Source organism: Protopterus annectens, chromosome 17.part0, assembly GCF_019279795.1.
Source record: "Protopterus annectens isolate FY-2018-M chromosome 17.part0, PAN1.0, whole genome shotgun sequence".
Taxonomy (NCBI): Eukaryota; Metazoa; Chordata; order Ceratodontiformes; family Protopteridae; genus Protopterus; species Protopterus annectens.
The window spans coordinates 530,820,283-530,844,332 of NC_056751.1; the positions used below are offsets into that span (position 1 = coordinate 530,820,283).

At 39.4% G+C, this 24,050-nt stretch overlaps 1 protein-coding gene across 1 annotated transcript in view; it reads right to left on the minus strand.

Moving 5' to 3' along the window:
• Positions 1–24,050, minus strand: part of LOC122791655 (leukocyte antigen CD37-like) — a 748,166-nt gene that overhangs the window by 185,345 nt on the left and 538,771 nt on the right. The window contains exon 6 of the mRNA XM_044059471.1: positions 20,667–20,771. Coding sequence (XP_043915406.1) covers positions 20,667–20,771 — 105 coding nt within the window. The remainder of the gene's footprint in view (positions 1–20,666; positions 20,772–24,050) is intronic.

The window sequence follows — 24,050 nt, forward strand, 5'->3', positions numbered from 1 at the left end:
CCAGAGCTCAGAATCAAACCCTGTACCTTGCATATTTTTGATAAAGACCTTAACCATTATGCTACCAACTCCTACTGCTGTAATGAGAATCAAACCCTGTAGCTTGTGCCTGACAGGTAAACACCTTAACCATTATGCCAACCCCGAATCCCATTGGGCAAAGGTGTAACTAGGGCAGGCTGAAGGAGGAGACTGCCCCAGGCATGTGCTACTAGAGGGCATGTTCAGCAGATAAGGACGGTGTGGCAAGGATATCGTGGATTCATAAATGAATGCCCACTACTGCATTTACAGTAATAGCCAAATCACTAAAGTGCTCATTGTATGGTGATTTAAATTTAACCGTAGCAAGCTGTTTGTTATGTTTGCAACTGCACTGTGGAACTGTACAGGGCACCAGATGGCCTCTCTACAGTTCTAGAGGTAGATAACATAATGAATGAAACAAGAGTCAATGAATGCAGAAGCATGTTCCCTGGTAAGTCTTTTTTTAACTGGAAAGGGGGCATTGAAGATACTCATGCAGGCATTACTTTATTTGACATTAGAAAAGCCTCTAATGCAGTCAATTAGGAATTCAAATGTGGAATTTTTAAACCTGGACAATTTCTGGTTTGTATAAAAGCAATGTACAAGAACTAACAGACAGATTTATTATTTAATAACAAGCCAATATAAATATAACTAGGGGTAGCAGATAAGGTGGTCGATCATCAATGATACTGTTTATACCAATTACTGAGGAGCTTACGTTATAAGTCAGGAAATAACTAGAGAGAGCTTTTCAAGAAGAAAATGAAATGTCTTGCTTTAGATTATATGCTGATGACTGTATACTGATGCCTGAAAAGGTAAACCATATTCTACCAAGAGTACTCTAGTGTTGTAGATTATGTTCAGGATTAAACATTGAAAAGAAAGGATAATGATTACTGGTTTAGGAAAAGGAATAGGTTCGTGTAACTGTGGTAAGATGCAAGAGAAGTCCGACCCAGTTTATTTAGGTTTAATATTAAAAAAGAACTTTAGCATTATAATTGCCAAAGACATTCAGAAACTTTTAACCTGAATGTTACTGCAAGGTAAAAGTTTAAAATCAAAATTCTAGCTGTGAGAATTCATGTAGCTAAGGTTATAAATTCACCCAACTATCGTGTTTCTAATAAAACATTTACCGATTCCACATGGTCAAGACTGACTGCAGAACAGGATTAGGAAATCTGAATAAAATTGTAATGGAGGAGACTAGCTCATAATAGACTGTGTGACAGTATCCAACGTACATACCTGCTTTTAAACTGGATGAATGGGTTAACCTGAACAACAATGATCCCCTAAGTCTGAAAGTATTGGATGGGACTAGGTTTGCTAACATCTACATTAACTCATTTGAAGCCCATGGTTATCATTGGAAAGACATTGTAAAGAAAAGAAAAAAACTATGAAATCAGAAATAAACAGTAAGAGCAAATTAAAATTTGCACCTTAGGAAAATGTATGCATGTTGAAAAGAGCAGACAAGCAACAGTCTATGATGACTTCTGGAGAGAATGTCTACTTCGATATAAATTATTTGACAAATGAAAAATAAAAACATTAGTGTAACAATTAGAGATTGGGAACAATGTGAGATAAATTTTATTCCTACAAAAACAGACATACATTTGCGATCAACAGATGAGACGTAACCATACGTAATTTATAAACCTTTTAAGAATGTTAAAAAAACAGAAATATAGAAAGATTTTACATGCTCGAGATGTAATTCTCCTAAGGTGGACAACGTATATGTGCTTTGATTGTGATTGTATTAATGAAAAAATATTTCATAGGTGGCATGCAATACATTAGGGATGACATTTCAAAAGAAACAGATATTTATTGGCATTTCTGCATGTTAGGTATTGGAGTTAAGAAAGGGGCTGGAGCAATAGGAAATAAGTAGCCAGGTTGATTCTTTCTTTTGTGGTTAAATCCACTACAGCCAAACAGTGAAAGGTATCACAACAATGCTCATAAAGGAACACTGATACTGAACAGGTGAAGTTAATGACACGAATAGCAAAAGCTAGAATAATGAATGGAGAGAAACACAAGTTTTCTCCAAAGTGAACAGAAACCTTGAAATACTATCTGAATCTGAAGTCAGACAAATTCCGATATAGACAAGACTACATCAAATACAACCAAGTAAATACTGTGAATAATATGATTTTCAAGTTAATTTAAAAATTGTCATTGAAAACTATTATTATAGATATGAATAACTGTGAATGTTACTTGTTATAGCTTGGAAACTGGTAATACAAGCTATGTGAAAAAAAAAAAGGTTCACAAAAACAACAGCCACAGTGCAACTAACATGGTACCTAGCAATAACTATGTCAGTTTGATTAACCCATGAAGTTTCAGGAATCTGATATTACTGCAGGGAAGAGACACTACTGTTTAAATAGAAATTGAAATAATACAACTCACACTGGATATGACATAGCAAACTAATGAACTACAGAAACCCAGGCCTGATAAAAGAAAATCAAAGAACAAGCGACTTCCCTTTCTTGTGAACATTTGTGAACATTCATGAACATACACAACTATTTTCAAATGTGAGAGACAGTATGTCTCACCAAATCCCTTCCGTCCAGCAAGTCAGCAAGTAGAAAACTGAAGTTCTGTCTTAAATTCGGGTACATTAGGAGACTCTCTTGAGAAATGTCTTCCCCACAATGAGATCATTAGCAGGTTTAAGCTCACAATTTCTATCAGTGGATTTGAGATAGCACAAGACCACAGTAACATACTGAAATTCATGAGCTCTTGAAGGTTTGCAGAGAGACAATCACTGTTAAATTGCTGGATTTATCCTGTTTTCAGGAGCACTGTAAAACTTGTCAGCCTTCTAGGGAAGTGTCTAAGTGTGCCAAACTAAAATAAGGCATCTATGCAGAATCTGAGAGAGCACTATCAGAGACACAGCATCTTGCTAGGCATATAGCCAGACCAGTAGGGTGGTACTGCTCTACAATGCCTCAGTTGCTTGCATGTGACACAAAAGGTCAGAAATGCTTACATCATTTTGATGAAGACAAAGCTTCCACTCCGCTATTGTTGTGACTCCCTCATGACTCTATGCATGTACTTGGTAAACATGTGCCTAGAGGGGATGAGTGTTAGATCATTCAGGCTGTCTTCAGGATGGGGTACATGACTAAGTATTTACTCTGGGTTGAGAGGTCTACATGCTAAGGCAGTGGTACAGGCTTCCTCATTTAAATCTCAACGCTGCCTTGAGGAGGTGCAATTAATAGCATTTTTGGTCTGTCCTGTACCTTCCAAATCACCTTAAGGAGAAGAGGGTAGAATGAAAAGGAAAAATTACCCAAAATAATACTGAAGGTATTTGCTGCCAAGGTCCCACAGCTTGGTCTCCTGATGTAATATTTTCTTAATTATTTGTTTTCTAGAAAAAACAGAAAGGTCTATTTCTAGTGCATCCTCTTGTGGACTAAGTCTCTGGTCATGAGCATCTGTCTACAACTTCAATATAGTTGTCAAAGACCTTCCTCTGTCCCAAAGTCAATGATATACTGCATTTCCCTTGGTTATCAGGATACAGTCATTGAAACCAGTCACGGGCAGGGAGGTGTCTACGCTGAATGACATCTGCAGGGATTTGTCTCAGGAGTATGTGCTTTCATCTAAGAGAAGCATCACAAGAGGCCTCAGTCCAAGCAATTGTCTGGGACAAGGCTCTGAAAGTGCCTGAATACACTAATGCCCCCAAGGCTAAGGCAGCCTTGGGCCTTCACTAGTATAATGTCTGCCCCCTTGTCCATTTTCATGTGCACACTTTTCTATGTGTTTTTTATGAGGGTTATTCACAGATGATCTGGCAAATGCCATGGCAGCCCTAGGCAAGGTATACCACCTTTTCTGCTTTAAGTACTATATGAGAAGTTTTGCTTTATGTTCGATGGCCTTCTTACAAATTCCCACAATGGGTATGATTCAGGTGTCAATCCAGAGATCCAAATCCAGAGATGTAATCATTCCACCATACTCGGCACTCATTATTCTGATCATTGAGTATGATGTCCCTTTCAGCATGTACCTGTCCAAACTCTTGTCACAACTGGATTGACCACAATGCTTTCTCACTAAACAATAAGGGCCTATATCATAAAAGCTATGCAGATGCTCTCAAAGCCTTGTCCTCCTTTTCTATTTTATACAGACTACTGACAGGCGACTCTTCCACTCACCATACTCTATTCAAATGTAATTTGGATGAATGGATGGATAATTGCAAATTCACCCCCAATTTAGCACCCTTGTTACTCATGGCTAGGGGGAAAAATATAAATGTCTCAACATATACTTGTTAGGCCCATCTCTGGCCTATTCATACACAAAATGTAAGATCTAAAAACTACCACGGGAATGTAAGACTATGCTTTTTAAGATCCTCATAGATTAACAGTCTAGTAAGTGCTTACAAATCTATGAACTTATGAGTACAAGTGTTATGTTCTTTGCCCAAATAAAATGAACACTAACTTTAATAAGCCTGATGTGAGATGTGTCTGCTACAAGAAAAACACTTAGTTTAGGCACTGGCACTTAACTTGCCACCCTGAGACTAGTAACCTACAAAAAATTGTGTTTATAACTGGCAAACTAAGGCCATTACATGGTACAAAAGACAAAGCAATAACAAAAACAGAGAGTTCCCCAAAAAGGTACTTGTGTACTCTGGGAGCAACAGTGAATTAATAGACTGATGATGCTTGCTATTTGTATTGACAGTCAAAAAAGCACTGAAGATGGTATGAGCAGACAACCTTGTTAAACTGTCCTAAAATCATGAGCTGCACACAAAAGCCAGCATTAGCTAAGTATAACCAACATTACTGAGGATGCTAAACCCATGTAACCAGAGAGCATAAAGCATCTAAGACAAAGCAACTTGACAGTTTTAATATATTTGTGTGGTTTAAGGAACGGCTTCATTGTTTAGTTTCAATACTTTAGTTGTGTCTGTGAAGTATAATATATATAATGGTATTTTTATATTAATAAAATATCTGCAAGTACTATATGTAGGGGAACAACAAATCTTTTATAGTATCTCTGGTTACGCAAAGCAGTAGCTAGTGCTAAAAATGTGTAGGTAAAGTTACATCTTTGGCAAGCCTTTGTCCTAAGGCTAGAGTACTTCAGTGCTTTCTTCAATGCCAGAAGAGTTTCAGTATGTCTACTCTTGATGAGCAGTTTATTCTATAGATTGAAAAATGTTGACTGATAGAGTTGCTTCCAGGTTTTCCATGTGGATCTGGCACTTTCAGTTGGTGCACTGAAAAGGATCCGTGTCGACTGGTGGATTGTAGCCTTGTCAGTAGGTAGGGTAAAACTGGGCAGTGTGCCTTACAGATACGACTGAATAAGAAGATGTCTTATGCACACATTATCAGGTTAGCTAAACTCATCCAGTCAGCTAAACTTGAAGTATTATCATTGCACAATAAGGGAGAGACACAAGCCTAGAAACACATGACTGTCTTGGTGGCGACTTCCGCATTTGTACTGATGGTTACTTAATCCTATCACACTATGAAGTATTTTCAGTGTAAGTACTGTCTGTTCTGCAGCTTTTGTAGTATCAGGTCTCATCTGTCTCTTTATTCTGTAAAGTGCACTCAGTTTTTTGATTTATCTGTTTGAGTGTCATATCTACATGTTTTGGAAAGTTTAGATTTTGGCCAATAATTATGCTAAGGTGTCTTTGTAGGGCAGAGGGATGGAGCTCTGATTGTGTCCCATGTGATCTAAGTTTGATTAATGGACCTGTTCTTTGAAAAGTCATCGGGGGGGGGGGGGCTGGAATCAGATAGGAAGAATTAGCAATGTTTCCAGTCTGCCTACACTGGGGTGTGGGGCGATGCCATCACTGATGTCACTGCTTGTCTGTTGTGGTGGCAGAACTGAATATAGGCATGCAAAAACGTTTGATCCACCTGATGATGGCAGCTCAACTTGGCCAGTTCTCAACCAGCTGGCACTGTAACTATTGCCTATCAATAAGTGGAAATGAATGGGTCAGAAAGGTAAGGCTGATAATTAAACCAAAATATTTCCAGCTCAGTACCTCCTTCTGAATAACCAGGCACACACATAATACATATATGATGGCTATTGGTACCTCCTTTTGTGGGATACTTGTTAAAAAGCACAATTTATGCTCTCTGTTCATTTAAATGGAACAGCATGCTATCCTCTCCAAGAATGATGCCACATTATGAACAAAAGATGATTGACTTCAATAATTGCCTTAGTTTATGGTGTCATTCCAGGGGGGTTCAAAATTTGTCAGCATGGGAGGACATGGTTAACAAACCACATTGCTCTGCAAATGATGGTCTAAAATTGTCCATCCTAGGCTTCCGAATATTGGCTAAAATTGTATCCACACCTTAGAGACTTTTTTAGGCAATGCCAAATTGACACACCCACCAACACAGCAAATAAAACCCAAATAAACAAAAAAGTGTCAATGCTAGGAGCCTAAACAAGAAACTCTACACTTTACAAACCTCTCCTCACTCTGCAGAATATAGAAATCTGTGCCATTACTGAGGTATGGTTTAAATCCACAGAAGTGCTCCAAAAGTCCAAGGCTTCAGTGCCTTCCACACATTTAGACCATCAGCTGCACAGACAGAGGCAAAAGGTGGAAGTATCTTGATCTATATTAACAAAGTATACCTTTAGGTTGGTTAAACAGGATGATGGCCTGGAGTTTATCATCTTAGATAAAAGTCCCATACCATATCCTAGAAAGCAGTAGGTCATATTCTATGTCCCAAGAATCCCACAGCTCATACACAAACCTACTGCAGACACTCACCATCCAACCAAATACCATATTCATGGGAGATTGTAATTATACATCTATAGACTAGGAAACATACACTGCCTCAAACTCACACACAGAACAATTCCTGGACTTTATTAACACAAATACACTTGACCAGATTAGTGTGCACACCCACCAAAGGTTCAAATATACTGGTCCAGATACTCATCAATATGAGAGAGCCCCCCCCCCCCATGTCACATCCCCACTGGTGAGATAAGACCACAAAGCTGTCATCTTTGAAATAAAATTAAACTCAGTAACCCCTGCAAACCCTAAAACATTTACGAATTATTCCAAAGCAAACTATATCCTATTAAGTGGCAAGATGTTAAAATGTAGTGCCCCTCTTAACCCCAGGTTCACAACAACCTATGTGGAATTCTTCACAGAGACCCTGTACAGCCATGTAAGTGGCTGAATAGAGGTTGTTGTATCTACCAGAAATAAGCCAAAAACATTCTCTAAAAGCAACCACACTGAAGGAATCTTAACCTTAATAAGGTGTATAACAAAAGGGAAAAAGTCATGGCTAAAATCAGGAAGAGCAGCTCTCATAATGATAAGACCTCTCTAATTAAACTAAACAAGAAACTAAGATGACTAATTAAGGTCAAGACCAAATAAGAGGTCAAGTTAGCCTAACAGGCCAAAGCCAATCACAACACCTTCTACAGCAGTGTCCAAAACCTCAAAGGCAGCACACATTAATATGCAGAACTGGTGGTCATTGGGGCCACCTTCACTGAGCAGAATGACATAGCCAGTCTCCTGGCTGACAGATTCAGCTCAGATATTAATACCCACCTCCCCTCTTGAAATGCCTACTAGCATAGCCTCCCCAACTCTTAACAGGGAGCAGGTCTTGGTGGCACTCACCAAGGCCAAAAACACAGCCTCAGTGGGCACTGACAATATCCCAGGATGCCTCATAAATAGCTTGGAAAATGACCTATCAGAACCATTCGAGTCACTTTTCAACTATAACCTCAAAACAGGCTTTGTACCACATGAATGGAGGACTGCAACAGTTATCCCACTTCACAAGAGTGGACCATCAACCGACCCTGGAAAATACAGCCCCATTAGACTGAATAGTCTAATATGCAAAACCATGGAACAAATTATCATGGAAATAATCAACAAAGATATAGGCAACCTTCAGACCTTGGACCAAACCCAGTATGGCTTTATCAAGGGAGGATCATGCCTACTAAACCTGGTGAACTTCTTTAAGAAGGTCATCAGTGCAATGGATGAGAGGAAAACAGTGCATACTGCCTACCTTGACCTAAGGCATTTGACAAAATACCCCACTTGTATAGTTGGCAAACTCAATGAACTGGGCATAAACCCCACATAACTCATTGGATTGTCCACCGGATCCAGGAAGACAAGATTGGTGAGACCACTTCCACTAAGAGACTGGTCAGCAGTGGGGTACCTCAGGGTTCTGTGCTGGGCCTGCTCTTATTTGGCATCTACTTCTCAGTATCAAGGTTAATGTCAAGGACCTTTGGCTGAACAAGTTCACAGATGACTGGTAATTAGGTTCCCCTGCTATACAAACATTTTGCAAGAGAATCTAACACAGACGAATGACTGATGCCAAAGTCATGGATTAAAACTCAATGCCAAGAAATGCATTATAATTCCTTTTGGGTAAATGGCCACCCAGGCCAGTTACACCATAGATAAGGACACCCCTAAAAGTTGACCCAGTAGTCAGGAATCTGGGAACATATGCAGATAGTATTGACCAACACATGTCCAAGGTATTAAAAAAAATGATTCTATGTTGCCCAACTTATAGGAAAGGGCATGGCATTCCTGTCCAAGGGAATCATAGTGCCACTTTATTTGTTCCTTATTAGACCCATCATTGAGTATAATGCCCCTTTGGTATGCATCTGACCAGACATATGCAACAGTTGGAATGCCCACAAAGGTTCCTTACCAAATTAATTCAGGGTATAAACACATTGTCCTGTACTGATTGCCTTAAAGCCTAGCTCTACAATCAGTCCCCTACATGTTAACTGAGAGGCGACCTATGCCTGGCATACATGGCATCTTCAGATCCAGCACTGATGGACCTTTTGCACATCCACAAGATGAACAGCATCAGAATCACTAGATACAAGCATTTAAATTGTTATTGTGACATAAATAAGGCATGCTGGTGACAAACTTGTGTGTCTCAGAGGATCCCCATGCTCTGGAAAAGGTTCCATATCCATGTGAAGCACAGTCCATCCCTAACTCCATTTAATTGTAACCTCCATTTAATTGTAACCTTGACCAAAGGATGGGAGATCAGAAATTCAACCTGGATCTGGCTGCCATATCTCTGACAGACAGAGGTAGACAGTAACTATGGCCAAACTAACATACCCCCCCATATAACATTTAGAAACTTCATAACTAACATACCCTCGCTAATAAATGCCCATGATCCAAAGGGACAGAAATGGGTTGGGATGTGCAGCTAGGCTTTTAAAGGCCTTGGAAGTCATTAGCCTAGTACATACCTATGAAAATCTATTTATTTAAGTTAAGCCAGTATGTGACAAAAGTTAAACCTTCACTATAATGGCATTCTGACTGAGTTTGTTGTTTGAGTGAGAAGTACCAATGTCTTTGAGTATTCCAATTATGTAGCTGCCACATGAAGCCCCTTGTTAAGAAGACTAATCCGCTTGTTTAACAAGGGAACAGACATGCTTTCTTAATCAGCATATGACAGCCAGTGACTTGAAGTGGCATGGATATGACTGCTTACATTAACAATTATCCACACACCTGCATCAGCAGCGATATCAATTGTGTCTTCTTTGAATTAGTCATTTGAAGAGGTTTGAGTTCACACAAGGGTATTTTATTTATCTGAGGCACTAAGCTAACACAGCTGATGTAGTATGCTGTTTGCTTCAGACATTTCATACACCCATTTGAGAAATAAAAAAAAACATTAAAAAAGGTCAGTGCAGTGGGAAACCCTGTCCTGAGTCACTAGTACAAAGTAAGCAAGAGACATGGCTATTTGTGAGGCATGTCTTAAAATATGAGAGACAATTTTTTGGCAGGCTGAATTAGAGACATTGTGGTTCCATATGTCAGCCATCCCTAGCATTACCTTAATCTGACAGTGGTATCTCTTGTGTGTACCAATGCCATCATAAATGGTTTGGCCTGTTGCTCTTGGATCCCTACCAGATCTGCTGTGTAACAGACTGGGAGGAGTAGGAGTCACTGATACCCCTGAATAAATATGAACTGTGACTTACAATGGTTATGTACCCTTACACACCAGCAGTGTATCAAACTGTGCTCTACAGGTGCATATTTTTTACTGTCTAATGTACCTGCAGATCAATTCTCCAAAGAGAAGTGGCAACTGTTTGCTGTAAGGAGGCAGATGATCAGCAGGTGGCAGTGTAGATACAAGTGCTGATAGCATGTGATAAGTGTGTACATTGTTGACCAAATCTACAAACGGTGCAGTAGTACATGCTGTGCATGTCATGACTCTGGATAGCTCACATGGCTTCTGCATTTCAATTTTAGCACACCTACTTGCCCTATAAATTCCTTACCATGTACTGCACTAGTATACCTTTCTGCTGCCTCCTGCAATACAGTAAAGTTAATGTTGCTTCCTCTGACCCTGCCTTGCACTCTACTAGTATCTCATCAACTTTTATGGCTGCAGTATAGGTTCTGCAGTCCATGTGGCCCTTCGACAGCATGCTACACCTTAACTCATTCTCTGCAATGGAGCTCTGAAAGTTTGCACTGTAAGTTCCAATGGATGAAGCCTAAGCTTTTTTGATAGAATCATATTATGTTCTCACATTTCAAGCAAATGTGTTCATATCTCTGTGACCAATGGATTTTACTACAGAAGTAAAACTGGCAAGCTCTTTAGCACAAACTATTTTTATAGTGGTAGATTTCTTTAGGTTCTAGGTCTTAAACTGGATTTTATAAGTCATAGTAAACACAGTAACTATTACATTTGTAATATTTCATAGGTTCATAGGTAGGTACTAGGCTATTGGCCCTAGGGCCCATACAAGCCTAGCCAAAAAATATACCCTGGCTTTCGCCACCCAAGAAAATTATTTTCCTGTGCCCCTGTTGAGCAGAGCCACAGAAGTGATTCCCCGGGGTGAATTTCCCATTTCCCATCCAATCATCAAGATTTTTCTTGAAGAGTGCTAATGAGGAGCTCTGTTTGACATAGATAAGTAGTCTGTTCCAGAGTATGGGAAGTCTTTGGGACAGGAATCTATCCCTCCAGTATGTTCTGTTTATTGTGGTGACAAGGTTAAGGTCCCTGGAGCGTGTAGCTCGGAGGGATTGGGATTTCTTTAAGTGGAGCATGTCCAACAGCTCTGGGTTTGACATAGCTTTGTATGTTAGGCAGAGATCGCCCCTGAGTAGGCGATATGCAATGGAGTAAAGCGGTAGCTTTTTGAGACGGTCTGCATAGGGCATCTGTTTGAGGCCAGTAATCGTCTCTGTGAGGTATTTCTGTGGTCTTTCCAGTTGTTGTAAATGTCTTGTGAGGTACATACCAAAAGGGGTGTTGTACTCTTTAATGGGTCTAATGAGTGATGAGTAGAGGGGAACAATGACCTCTTTTTTTCTGGATGAGAATCCTTTTGTGATGAGATGAGCCATGTAGAAGGATTTCCTGACCACTGTGGCGATGTGATTATCAAAGGAGAGACTACTGTCCACCTGTGTCCCAAGGTCTCATCACATTTTCGGCATTAAGTAGACTACCAGCTATGTGGTAGTTCATGGGTACAGAGTTTTTACCAAAGGGGATGACAATACACTTTTTGGCATTGAGCTTCAGGCCATGGCTTTGACACCAGGTATCTGTCTCAGTGAGGCCCTTTTGTAGTTTGTCCACATCGTTAGGAGTTTCGATTATGGCTCCTAGTTTGCAGTCATCTGCAAACTTTGTTAGCCAAAGACCTGTGTTGTCCTGCACTTCAGAGAAGTAGATACCAAACAGGAGAGGACCCAGGACTGAACCCTGTGGTACTCCACTTGTCACTGGTCTGATGTCGGATTTGGAATCCGCTACTTTCACAGTGTGGGTTCTGTCCGTGAGCCAGTTGGCAACCCATCTTGTGACATAGGGATTTATACCTAGTTTAGTGAGCTTATCTATAATTCCAGAGTGGGGGATGGTGTTGAAAGCCTTGACGAGATCTAGATAAGCTGTGTGAACCATTTTACCCTCATCTCTGGCTTTGGTGACTGCTTCAAAGAAGTCAATCAGGTTTAGGAGACATGATCTGCCTTTTACAAATCCAAACTGAGTAGGGTCCAGAGTTTGGAGATTACCAATGTCTTTGTTTATGAGTTCCATTATGATACGTTCCATGACCTTGCAGACCAGGCTCGTCAGGCTAATGGGGCGGTAGTTCTCGGGGTCCGTCGTGGCTCCCCCTTTGTGGAGTGGGATAACTGTTGCGGTGCACCATTCAGTGGGTACAAAGCCTGAGGTGAGGCTATGATTGAACATGGTGCTCAGGTAGGGTGCCAGTTCATTCTGTAGTTCATGTAGAACGCAGCCTGGGATATTGTCAGGTCCCATGGATGCTGTGTTCTTGGCTTTGGAGAGTGTGTTTTTTACCTGTGCAGCCGTGATTATAGGAACTTTGCATTCTTCCGGTATAGAGATGGGCCCTATAGGGGGTGAGAGGGGGGTAAAGTTAGCAATGAACCTATCTGCTAGGATGTTGGCAATATCAGTTGGTTCTGTATATTTAGTGCCATTATGCTGTAACTCAGAGCAGATCTGAGTGTTCCCATTTAGATTCTTGACATAGCTATAGAATGCTTTGTGGTTGTCTTTAGAGTCAGTGGCAATTTTGTTTTCGTAACTAGCTTTGGAGGATTTTATGAGGGATCTCAGCTTCTTACTGAGATTGACCAGGGAGTTCCTCCAGTCATGGGATTTTACTCTTTTTTGCAACAGTTTCTTTCTTCTGTTGTAGAGTTTGTTTATGGCAGAAGACCACCAGATTGGCTTCCTTTTTTTGGAGGATAACATCTTGGTTCTATTAGGGATAGCATGATCCATGCACTCATGTAAGTGCTTATAAAGTGCATTTGTGTAGGATTCGGCAGTCATACCTCTATTGTCCGTCTGCATGGGTGTCATGAAGTTTGCCACTTCTGTCTTAAGACATCTTAAAATATCTCATCAACCACTCAAGTTACACAAATACAGTTTACAGCATTTTGTTCATCCAGCTGAGAGCTTTCATATGAGGCTAATCAGTTTTGCCTGTGCTACTTGATTGTCAAAATATTTAGAAAAACATGAACTTTATGACAATATAAATGAGTATTATATGAACATGAATTAATAACAGAGATCAACTATCAATACAGTTCAGTTTGCCATTGTGTAAGCTTTAAAATGAAATATTTTAATACTTTGTATGTTGGTAGCATGGTTTTGGAATTATAGATGCAAATAAGAAGAAGCACTATTTGACACCTAAATGTGGCAGTAGGATATAACTGCAGGCACCACTATTCTGGAATACATTAGGTTTGTTTGTGTCTTTCGGCTTTTCCCGGTTAGGGGTTGCCACAGTGGAACTCCGGTCTGCTAATGATTGGCAGTTGATTTTTACATACCGGATTGCCAGGCCTGACGCACAACCTTCAACGAAGGTACGCCCATTCACGCATGTCTCCACGCAGAAGACGCTCTAGCTGAGAATCGAACCGGACAGTTAATGCCCACATATACACTGTATGCAGCTTTTCTTTTCAAGTTTAGACCTGCATAGAGTGGTCATTCAGATCCTTCATGACACCATACAAACGTTACAGTGTCCTGCGCACCCCATACTGGTGTGGCTATGACGCTCATTTAGTCAGTGCATCCTGCATACCATTGGTTCTTCAGCTACAGCCACTACACATGAAATGCAGCTGTTGTGTTTGTCCAAAACAATCATCATATGTTCATGTGCATGCTGTATAGTGCTACAAGCATGCATGTTTGTACCGTTCTTGTACCCGTTAATACACAGCTCACCTATGCGATCACATACAGTGTCCATTTAGTCACGGTAAACAGTTCTGCATGCCACTGTCATGGTGTTGATAGCCTTCATGTCCAGTGCCTTGCTAGACACACAGCACATATGACCACATTGCTGTCATCATATGTCACACACCTCAAACTGTCGTCAATATGCAAACATTGCATGCTGCCTCAGTGGTATAAAGGGATGGAGCTCTAAAGCCCAGCTGAACCACGTTCAGACAGCAGTCTGAGTGCTGGTAGAGCAACCTGCAGAGGGAGACAAAGTAAAGTGGCAGTGCCTGCTTACATCTTCTGGGGTGATGGAAGGACTGAGAGACATCTCTGGGCATAGCTCATGTTGATCATCTATAACCTGTGGCATCTGCAGTGCCTGTGTGTGGTGGGTGACCTACATTAGGACGTTGTAGCACACTCTTGCAAATAATCACACAGACTATGCACTACGCTGAGTTACAGTTTATGCATGGTACGTGACTGCTACTGCTTTATAGCTGTGTATCTGCTTTCATATACATATACATGTCATGGTACGCATTAATGTATAACTAAAATTAACATGGAATATGTAGCCTTCAACCAAGCATGTAACTAAACAAGAAATATGAAGTAAAACATGTATTGTGACTTATTTCTAGGTGGTAACTAGTACAATTCCATTCAAAATAACAAAATATTAAAAATCAAGTAAGCACTTTCATTATGTATTTGTTTACCTGTTTGCTTTGTTAAACAGATCAGTGGCCTCGTCCACTGACCAATTTCATCTTCAGCTTGGACCAACTGATTAGTTACAACTTTGCTCAAAATTTTGATACAAATATAACTAAAGGATGCTAAGCAGAAGATGAGTATGCATTGAAAAGTGATAATTCCAGACAATGGGACAAATGCATACAATAATTCACATTACAATGAAAGTAAACATATAATAATGTATTAAGGAATCCATACTTAATTCAGTGTGATATTAGGAGTGCTAGCCTATATACATTTATGCAAGACATAAGAACAACAGTAATAGAAACTGTACTTGCCAGTCTCTGCATGCCACTTTATTTCAAGTGATAGCCAATATCAAAGCAGGAACATTTATACTTTATGTAAAAAGTTGTAGTAGTTTCTTTTTCAATGTTCTGTATTTCTGTAGTTTCATGATTCTTTGAGGTAGTTAGTTTCAAGCCGCAAGTACAAGCTTTGAGAATGTTTTTTTCCCTATTGTCTCAGCGAAGTTTGGCCTTGAAAAAATATTCCATTTTTTGAAGATGACAGATGGGGATAAGCAAATTCCTTACACTGTAGTTTTGCTGTGGTTGGTGCACAGTAGGAGAAATTTAGCAACTTACTTGTAGGTAAAGCAATTTAACAGTATAGTACCCTAGCAGTTATTGGTAACTAGATCACTTTGTTTAGTGAGTAACAATGATGTTCTCCTGGGCTGCCTACGGATATGAGTCTGCAAATCTGATTTACAGTAACTTGAAGGCTGTAGGTGTTTTGGGCTGAGTTCATTGCAAATACAGAGAGTCAGTCTTCACATCTGTACATTTTTATTTGTAGTGCAAATGTCTTTCTTGATTCTAAGGAATGTAAGTTTATAGGGTTATGGTACCTGTACAGGTAATGGTGCAGGATATGATTCCTCCACTTTTATTTGCCTACTGTGTGACCGAGCATGTCACTTAACCAGACAGTGCAAATGGGTTCCCCTGAAAAGACACAATCTTTTCAGTGTGTTTTCCAGATCAACACATAGGTAAAATAAAAAAAATAATAACAGAAGTTAGAGCACATGTACACTAGTCATGGTTAGTTAAGGTATCCATTTATGATACTATGCACATATATAGCAAAGGTTAGCTTCTGATCAAAATTTATTCACAAGTATCATTGTTATTTTACCATTGGTAAAGGAGTCCTGTGTGGGTCAGTAATGGTTTGTAAGTACATTGCTTTGGTTCTCTGAGCAATACCAAATAACACTATAGTTATTTATTTATTTATTTATTCATTTTATTGGTTGCATGTCAGTTAACCAAGTCCATAATGAACTGATATAATTTTGCACTTTATAAAGAAAATTGACAGAATTAAGTATAACAATGTAATTTGTATAAAGGGTACAGTTTAAATTAGGTAAGTCAAATTGTAAATTATTAACAAAAAATGAGAACAGAAGACGGCCTAGTACTGAACCTTGTGGTACTCAACAATAGAAAGTTCCATTCTTAGTGATGTTTGAGCCCTGTTTAACTATGAATGTCCTGTTGTGCAAGTAAGGAGAAAACCATCACAGGACAATGTCCCTTATGTGAAAATGCTCAAGTGTTTTTAGTGGAAGATGTCAGATTCAAATGCATGCTCTCCTAGCTTAAGCACTTCATCAGGCTTAACACACACATCTCTTTCCGTGTTGTGTGAAACTTGATTAAATCTCACATCTCACCAATGAAAAAAGAATTTTACATACGCAACAGAGGTAACTAACTTCTATTATACCTCTGGTGAAGTGAAATACCATCAAGATGAAGGCAATGAGATTGCCATCCCTATCGAGGATTGATATCAAAGTATACGCAAACAGAACAGAATAAGGGGGATCCTAAGTGAAAGACCAGCACTGATAGAGTTTGCAGTAGAATCTAGAACAGAAGTTGCTGTTAAAAAGGGACAATTAATAGGGCATATAAAATATTGCATAACTATAAGAATTAATCAGAGGACGTTATAAAGGTTTGGAAAAGAGTTTGGATAAGCAATTCACAAAGAAACAATGGGAGGATATATGTATGGCTCCCAGACGTGCAACAAAGTCTAGAAGATTAAAGATTTTGCTTCAAAGTGTTTGCACAAGTATTTTTAAACGCCAAGCAGACGCCAAAGAATTTTTTCTCGGGTAGATTGCAAATGTTGATGTGATGAGAAAGAAAGAGGTAAATGGGAACATATTTTGTGAGTTTAATGAGTTGGCAGACTTTAAAAATTCCCTGCAGACTACTCTGTTAGAAATACTGGGTGAGAAAATTGGTGTAACTAAGGAAATTATTTTTTTCTACTGTGATACAGAAGCAAAATGTCCTAGACATAATAAGGCTTTGCTGAGTTTAATTCCGGTGGCTGCCAAAAAAGCAAATCAAAGTCTAAACCAACCGTAACAAAGATAAAAGAACAGGAAGTGGGATATTAAGAAAAGAGTAGGAGCAAATTACATAGAAAAAATGGGAATTATGGGAACAATACATGCAGAATAATGTTTTGGAGGAGGAATGAGGTTTAAGAGAAGCCAGGAATTGAATGAGCCATGTAATGTTTGACTGACAATGACTGTAGATGAATATATGTGATGTGTAATGTTTGCAACTGAAAATATGTCATTATGGTTAGTTTATATTTATTCAAATGTATGATTGCCTATATCATAAGTGATAATTCACTAAAGATGTTTTTGTTTAAAAAAAGATATAGGCAGTGCCTACCAAATAAATGGATGACACTTCTGCACTGCAAATGAATACAACAGTTGTAGAACCTGCAGCAGCATTAAAGTCAAGTGATACACATGACTACAAACTTGTTCAGTCTGCCCAACAAGGCAAACTTTCATACACAGCATTAAAACTGGAATGGCTCAGAAAACAGTCTTCATTTAGTGGGTTGGTTTAAAGTCAAAAAGAAGACAGCGTCACAGCTTACAATGATACTCTGCTTCCAGGTGCCCTGCAGAGTTCCAAATTGCTGCAGAAAGAGAACATGGATCACTTATCCCAAGCTTCCTGATGGATCCCCTCCATGGCAGTTCTTCAAACTTATTTCAGAGACACCCTGGCACTGCTCTTGTCAGCCCACAACTGTAGGCTGTAGCAGTATGCTAACAGAAGGCAATGATTTCAGTCAAAATTATTTATATCAGTATACTAGCAGTGGTGTTCACTAACTCTTTTCCTGCATATTAAAATAATAGCTCCCACAACTGGGAATCCTGCAACTATTAGCACTAAAGTGAGAATAACAAAGAATTAAAGCAAATATCGAAACTTGCCATAATGGCATTGCCCTGTTTTGGCAGGAGATCTTCAATCCCTGCAAATCTACATCCCTGCAGCTTATATATTGTAATTCTGAAAATGCTGTAAGGTACCATAACCATGGACTTTCCCTTTTACACTGTAGTGCTCAAGATTATGGAATTCACAATTACGAGGTCTTACAGTTTCCTGCACGTGGGTATGTGTCTATGCATGTGCACTTGTATGTGTATGCATGTGTAAGTTTGTGTATGTTTGAGTGTAAATACTGAATGCAAAGGCCAAAAACTGCTAAAACATATTTTAAAAGATAAAAAACTGCCCCATTCTGTTTATCAGTCTGATGCTCTCACTTGCTATCGGTCATGATGTACATCCCAGGATACTTAAATTCCTTCCATAATGTTCACTGCAAACACACACACACACACACACACACACACATATATATATATATATATATATATATATGTACATACGCGAGTGTGCACACACACACACACACACACACACACACACACACACACACACACACACACACCCACAGACAGACACACACACACACACACACACACACACACACACACACACACACACACACACACACACACACACACACACACACACACACACACAAATGGTATGTTAAGGTGGCCTAAGGAGCAAACTGCAGCCTTCAGATATGGGTTGAGATTTATTTTTTAAGTGGCTAATCCTTCCTCCCTCCCCTGATGGTAATCAAGCATCAAACTTAACAATGCAGGCAATTTCATGCATCAAAAATGGTGTTTCCCCTCCCCAAATCCCACTGAGTGTGCACATTGACAGCTTCTCCCTCATGTCCCTTTATGCCTGAGTGCGTACCATGGTCACAATAATGCTGGGAGGGCCTGCTGGTGCTATGTCATGGCAAAAATTATCATGATCTCCCCAACAACGGCAAACTGGCAAATATGCCACACATTTCTACTCCACTTAGCTCCTTCACTACAGAATCTCAGGATTCAGTCCCAGGTCACAGCCAAGGCTCTGTACTCTGTACCACAGATCCAACATAACAGTGGCTGCAGTTCTGTTGGCACCAAACATGTCTTTAGTAGGGATGCAAGAGCTGAGTTTACTGAACAGAGGTATTGGCTTACTGATCAGTCTACATGCCCATCCTCACCTATGATCACAAGTGAATTTTAACTGCTAGAATGAGATTATGCTTACAAGCACTGGGAACAAGTTTTCACTACATTTTCTCTAGGTTTATTTTCCATGTCAAATTCAGGACCTTGGTGATGCAGGACAGCTTTGAGGTGGAGCTGCTTCTCCTTCTGATTGAGAAGAAAAAAGTGAGGTAATTCAGTTATTTTTCAAAGGCAATGCCTGCATAGTCCCACTGGAGTTATTCTTTATACAGCCCAGTGGGGAACAGGTCCCACAGCAAGCTTATGATATGCTGAAGAAATGATGATCTCTCAGCTGACTTGTCTATACTTGGGGAACTCGAAAGACTAACTGGAAATTATGACTAGGGAAAGTCAGGCGTGACCTGTCCTACTTAGTCTACTGCTACTGTGACCCTCATCGACAGAATCAGCATACCTCTCAGCCTCTTAGTGCAAAATATCTGGAGAATGCCAAAAGTAATGGGGGGGGGAGGCCCATAAAACAAAGAGAGATTTTAATTACTGCTGTTATAAATGTAGAAAGGTGTTAGAATCACAGGTTTTGAATTACCATACATTTTCAGAAGGATATGAAGACTGAAACACAATTGTCCATCATCATTTAGTAACATCAGTCTTCAGTGATTTTCTAGAAAACCACAAATTTTATGTAGAACAGAACAAAAATATGATACAAACATCTAGACAGTTGACAGGCATGAGAAGCAGAAAGAAATGACTGTGTAAAAGGTTATTAAGGAACTCTACATTTACTGCTAGTATGTGTCTTTTGTTTTAGGTGCTGTTTGTTACTCTGTGTCTTTTATTTTAGGTGTTGTTACTCTGTAAAATGTATATAATATACTGGTTGTTTTATGTAGTGCTAAATAAAGTGCTACATTAAAAGTGAAAATATTTAAAGACAAGACTATCACTTGTTTCACTGCAAAATAATGTTGTTTTTCACCATCTTGAATCACAATCACATCCTCTGCCTCATGCCTCAAAAGTGGAACAAAGAAATGTGGCAAAATTAGCTGAAATAGTAAAGAGTAAGGAGGTCAGTTTCATAGCACAAGTATCTTTGCCATTAATATTGCAAGGCATACCACAATGCTGGACACATACTGAATGTGATGGGGTTAGCCAGTCAGTGGACTGATTGGCTACCACTCATCTACCCCAACACTAGGGACCTAGGAACATCACTGGGTGATATCTATCTTACTGGTCCCATTTTAATTATTAGTGAGAACATACCCTGCTCTTACTACAGAATAAATAAAAACTACTACAAGTCAGTAAGTGGTCCAAGCAAACTTTGAAAGTTTCTTTCTTTCTTTCTTTCTTTCTTTATATTTTTTTACAAAAGTAGAATATGAAAACTAAAAAGGATGTAAGAAGTTAGCCACCAGGAATAGTAACAATTCAGAAAAAATATTACAGTCAACATTCATTTAGTATTATTGCTTCAAACTAACCTGCTGCTGAATGACATCCAAGCTTTCTGTTACATCTGGTTGCATATCAGGGCCACCATAGTGTTCAATATTTTGTTCCATGTATTCTCCAACCTTTGTTTTTATCTGCCAGGAGAGTGATTGAACATAAATTAAGACAACAGTAAATTAAGTTGACCCTTAGTATTTCTCTAGTTACACATGTATTTTGTGTATATGAAAGAATTTGCATGTGTCAAGGTAAACAATGACCAAAGGTTTCTCTCGGAAGGACAAGGAGTAAAGTGCTAGAGTATTACATAGCAACACAGAAAACATATTACTCATCTGAGTGGGCCATTATGTAGCCTATTTTTCTATGCACTTGATATACACTCATACTCAGCCATTTAATTTAATTCTGTTAACCAGGTAATTAAACCGGTCTGAAGACACTTTTCAGCTATCAACTGGGCCAAGAGTCAATATATATGGAAATTTTAACATACAGCACCCCATATGACATCAATGAAGCAGTTAATCCTTGAACTAACAATCTCCACTTTTATTTAATTTATTTATTAAATATGGACCCTTGTCATGCAAAACTTAGATCAGAGGCTATAATAATGAAAATTATAAACCAACATATATAGGAACTGTCTGCTAGAGCAGGTGTACAGTATGGAAATATTTAAACTAAGCAAACACAGAAAATTAACACAGCAGCAAGAAAAATGAACATTATCACACAATGGTTAACCCACCTTGAAAAAAAATTAAACTTCTCATCCCAGCACAGCTATTTAAAACCGGTTTTAACATCTTCTCTCACACCACCGTCTGCAGTATTTTCAAAACCTCTCGCTATAGTTCAAACAACCCCTTTCTGCTCTTCTCTCCACTTCTGGCCTAAAGCTGGTGGTCTATGAAGCTGCAATACTGACACAAGTCATGCTGCAGGGCTTCTCTGTGTCATTTCTACTTTCTTTGGTAATTTTGTGTGCAAGGAGAAATTATTTACACAATTTTTATATATTATTTATTACACCTCGAGTGAGACTGCAAATACTAGGCAAAGCCATTCTGCAAGGGGATTTGAAGAAATATCCACTAATAACAGCATCTACATACTTAAAAGAGAAAACAAAAAGTGGAGCATTCAGTAATAGAAGTAGACAACATATTCTATGCACTGAAAATGGCATACTGTACATGATTACAGAATATTTTGCTGTAACTGAAAAAGTACAGCTCAAATACCTAAAAAGTTGTTTACAGATAACACTTAAATGTGGAAATCTTAAAATGCAGTGAAGTTTGTTGAACACAGTAAACTATAGTAGTATGCCGGGTACAAAAACTGAGAATAAAACCTGTCATAAAAGTAAGTCTTTGTTAAAAAAAGGCACAGTATGAAGTGGACCATGCAGGAAATGAAACAGAACAAGACAGGGAAGTCAGATAATTATTATTTGTAAGTGCGCATGCTGGCAGCACTCATGCCACTCTTCTGTCGTACAGCTAAATTTCTCTAATGGTAAAGTTCCTCCTGCTCCATTTGCAATATATCATGGATGATGAGATCACGATGCTTGCAATTTAGTACAGAGCAAACAGAGAAAACTAACACAACAGACAGAAAAATAAATTAAGACCTTAAGGTGCAGATGAACTTCAGATTCTGCTCCTAGGTTTGAATCCCTCAATCTCTACTTACACACTGCATGAGTCTGAGCAAGTTATGTAACCAAACATTAGTCTCAAGCTCCTCCTCAGAAGAGGGCCTGTGCCTCCTGGGTCTCAGTGTTCATTATACAGCATTCCCCCTCCCCCTTCCACTCTGGAATAGAATTCCAATGCAAATTAAGCACTGTAATACATTGTTTTCTTTCAAACAGTAACCGGTGGATGGGTATTCACAAATTTGCCCCAGCTTTACTTGCCTGGCCTACCTGGACAGAGGAGGTTAAGTCTACAAGTGGGTGCACATACATTGCTGACACGTGCAGCTTGACCATGGAATGATAAGGCCCAAGTCAAACAGGTTTCTGTGGTACATGAAGATCATGTAGAAAGTAATCGGGTAGGGTAGTTAATGTGTACTGCTAGGCCCAGACTGAAAACCGTTTCCATTTGAGAAAGTATGTTGCCTTTGAAAAAAATAGTAAGCCTAAGACCTCAGCCAACCCTAGAATGTTTAAAAAATATTCAAATGCTAACTACCTTCTACTGAGCAATAATCTAGTAAAATTCCAAACCGTCTGAAACCCTGAGAACATAGCTGCCTGTGCTGAATTGTTCACAGAAATCCTGTACAGTCATGTAAATAGCTGCACACAGACAGCTGTGTCTACCTAAAATAAACATAGGACAGTCTCCAAAAACAAGCCACCCTGGTAGAATCCCAGTATAAATATTAAGAAAATCATGTCCTCAAAACAGGAAGGCAAATTACCCAGCAAGGTAAACACTCCTTCATTAGAGCAAAAACTCCTAAATCAATGTAAACAAGCAACTCAGGGGACTAATCAAGTCCACCACAGCCAAATTTCAGATAAAAATAGCCTCCCAAGTTAAGGACAACCTTAAGACTTTCTTCAGTTATGTCTGCAGTCTTCAAGGCAACACTCAACAATGTGCCAAACTGATGGTGGATGGTACCACCTATATAGAGCCAGGGTATATTGCAAATCTGCTGGCCAATAAATTTAGCTCCAATTTTACCCACCTATCACCCCACAGTCATCCCTCAGACAATATTCCCAACCATTTCTCCACCAACTATCACTAGGGAGCAGGTCTTCACTGCAGTATCTAAGGCCAAGAACATTGCTTTCGATGAGCCCTGATGACCTGTCAGGCCCAGATGAATCTCTCCTTAACCATAGCCTCCAGACAGGCTTTGTGCCAAACAAATGGAGGACTGCAATGGTTATCCCTCTGTGCAAGGAGGGACCTTCCATGGATCCAGGGAACTACAGATCCATAAGTCTGACTAATTTCATATGCAAGGCCTCGGAAAGAATTATCATGGATTTTATAAACAGCAACACAGGAAACCAACAGTCACTGGACCCCAGCCCAGTTATTTTTGTGAAAGGCAGGCCATGCCTACTTAATCTGGTGGACTTCTTCATGAAAGTCATTAAAGCTAATAAAGGGGGCAAAACAGTGAGCACTACCTAACCAGGCCAAGGCATTCAACATTATACCTCACTTGAGCATTGTAGATAAGCTTACCAAATTAGGCATAAACCCATATGTCACCTGATGGACAGCCAGCTGGTTCACTGATAGAACACAAGAAGTTAGGATAGGGGAATAAACCTCCACAACAAAGCTAGTCACTACAGGACTTTCATAGGGATTGGTGATGGGGCCTCTCCCTTTTGTCATCTACTTTACTGAAGTCAAGGCAAACAT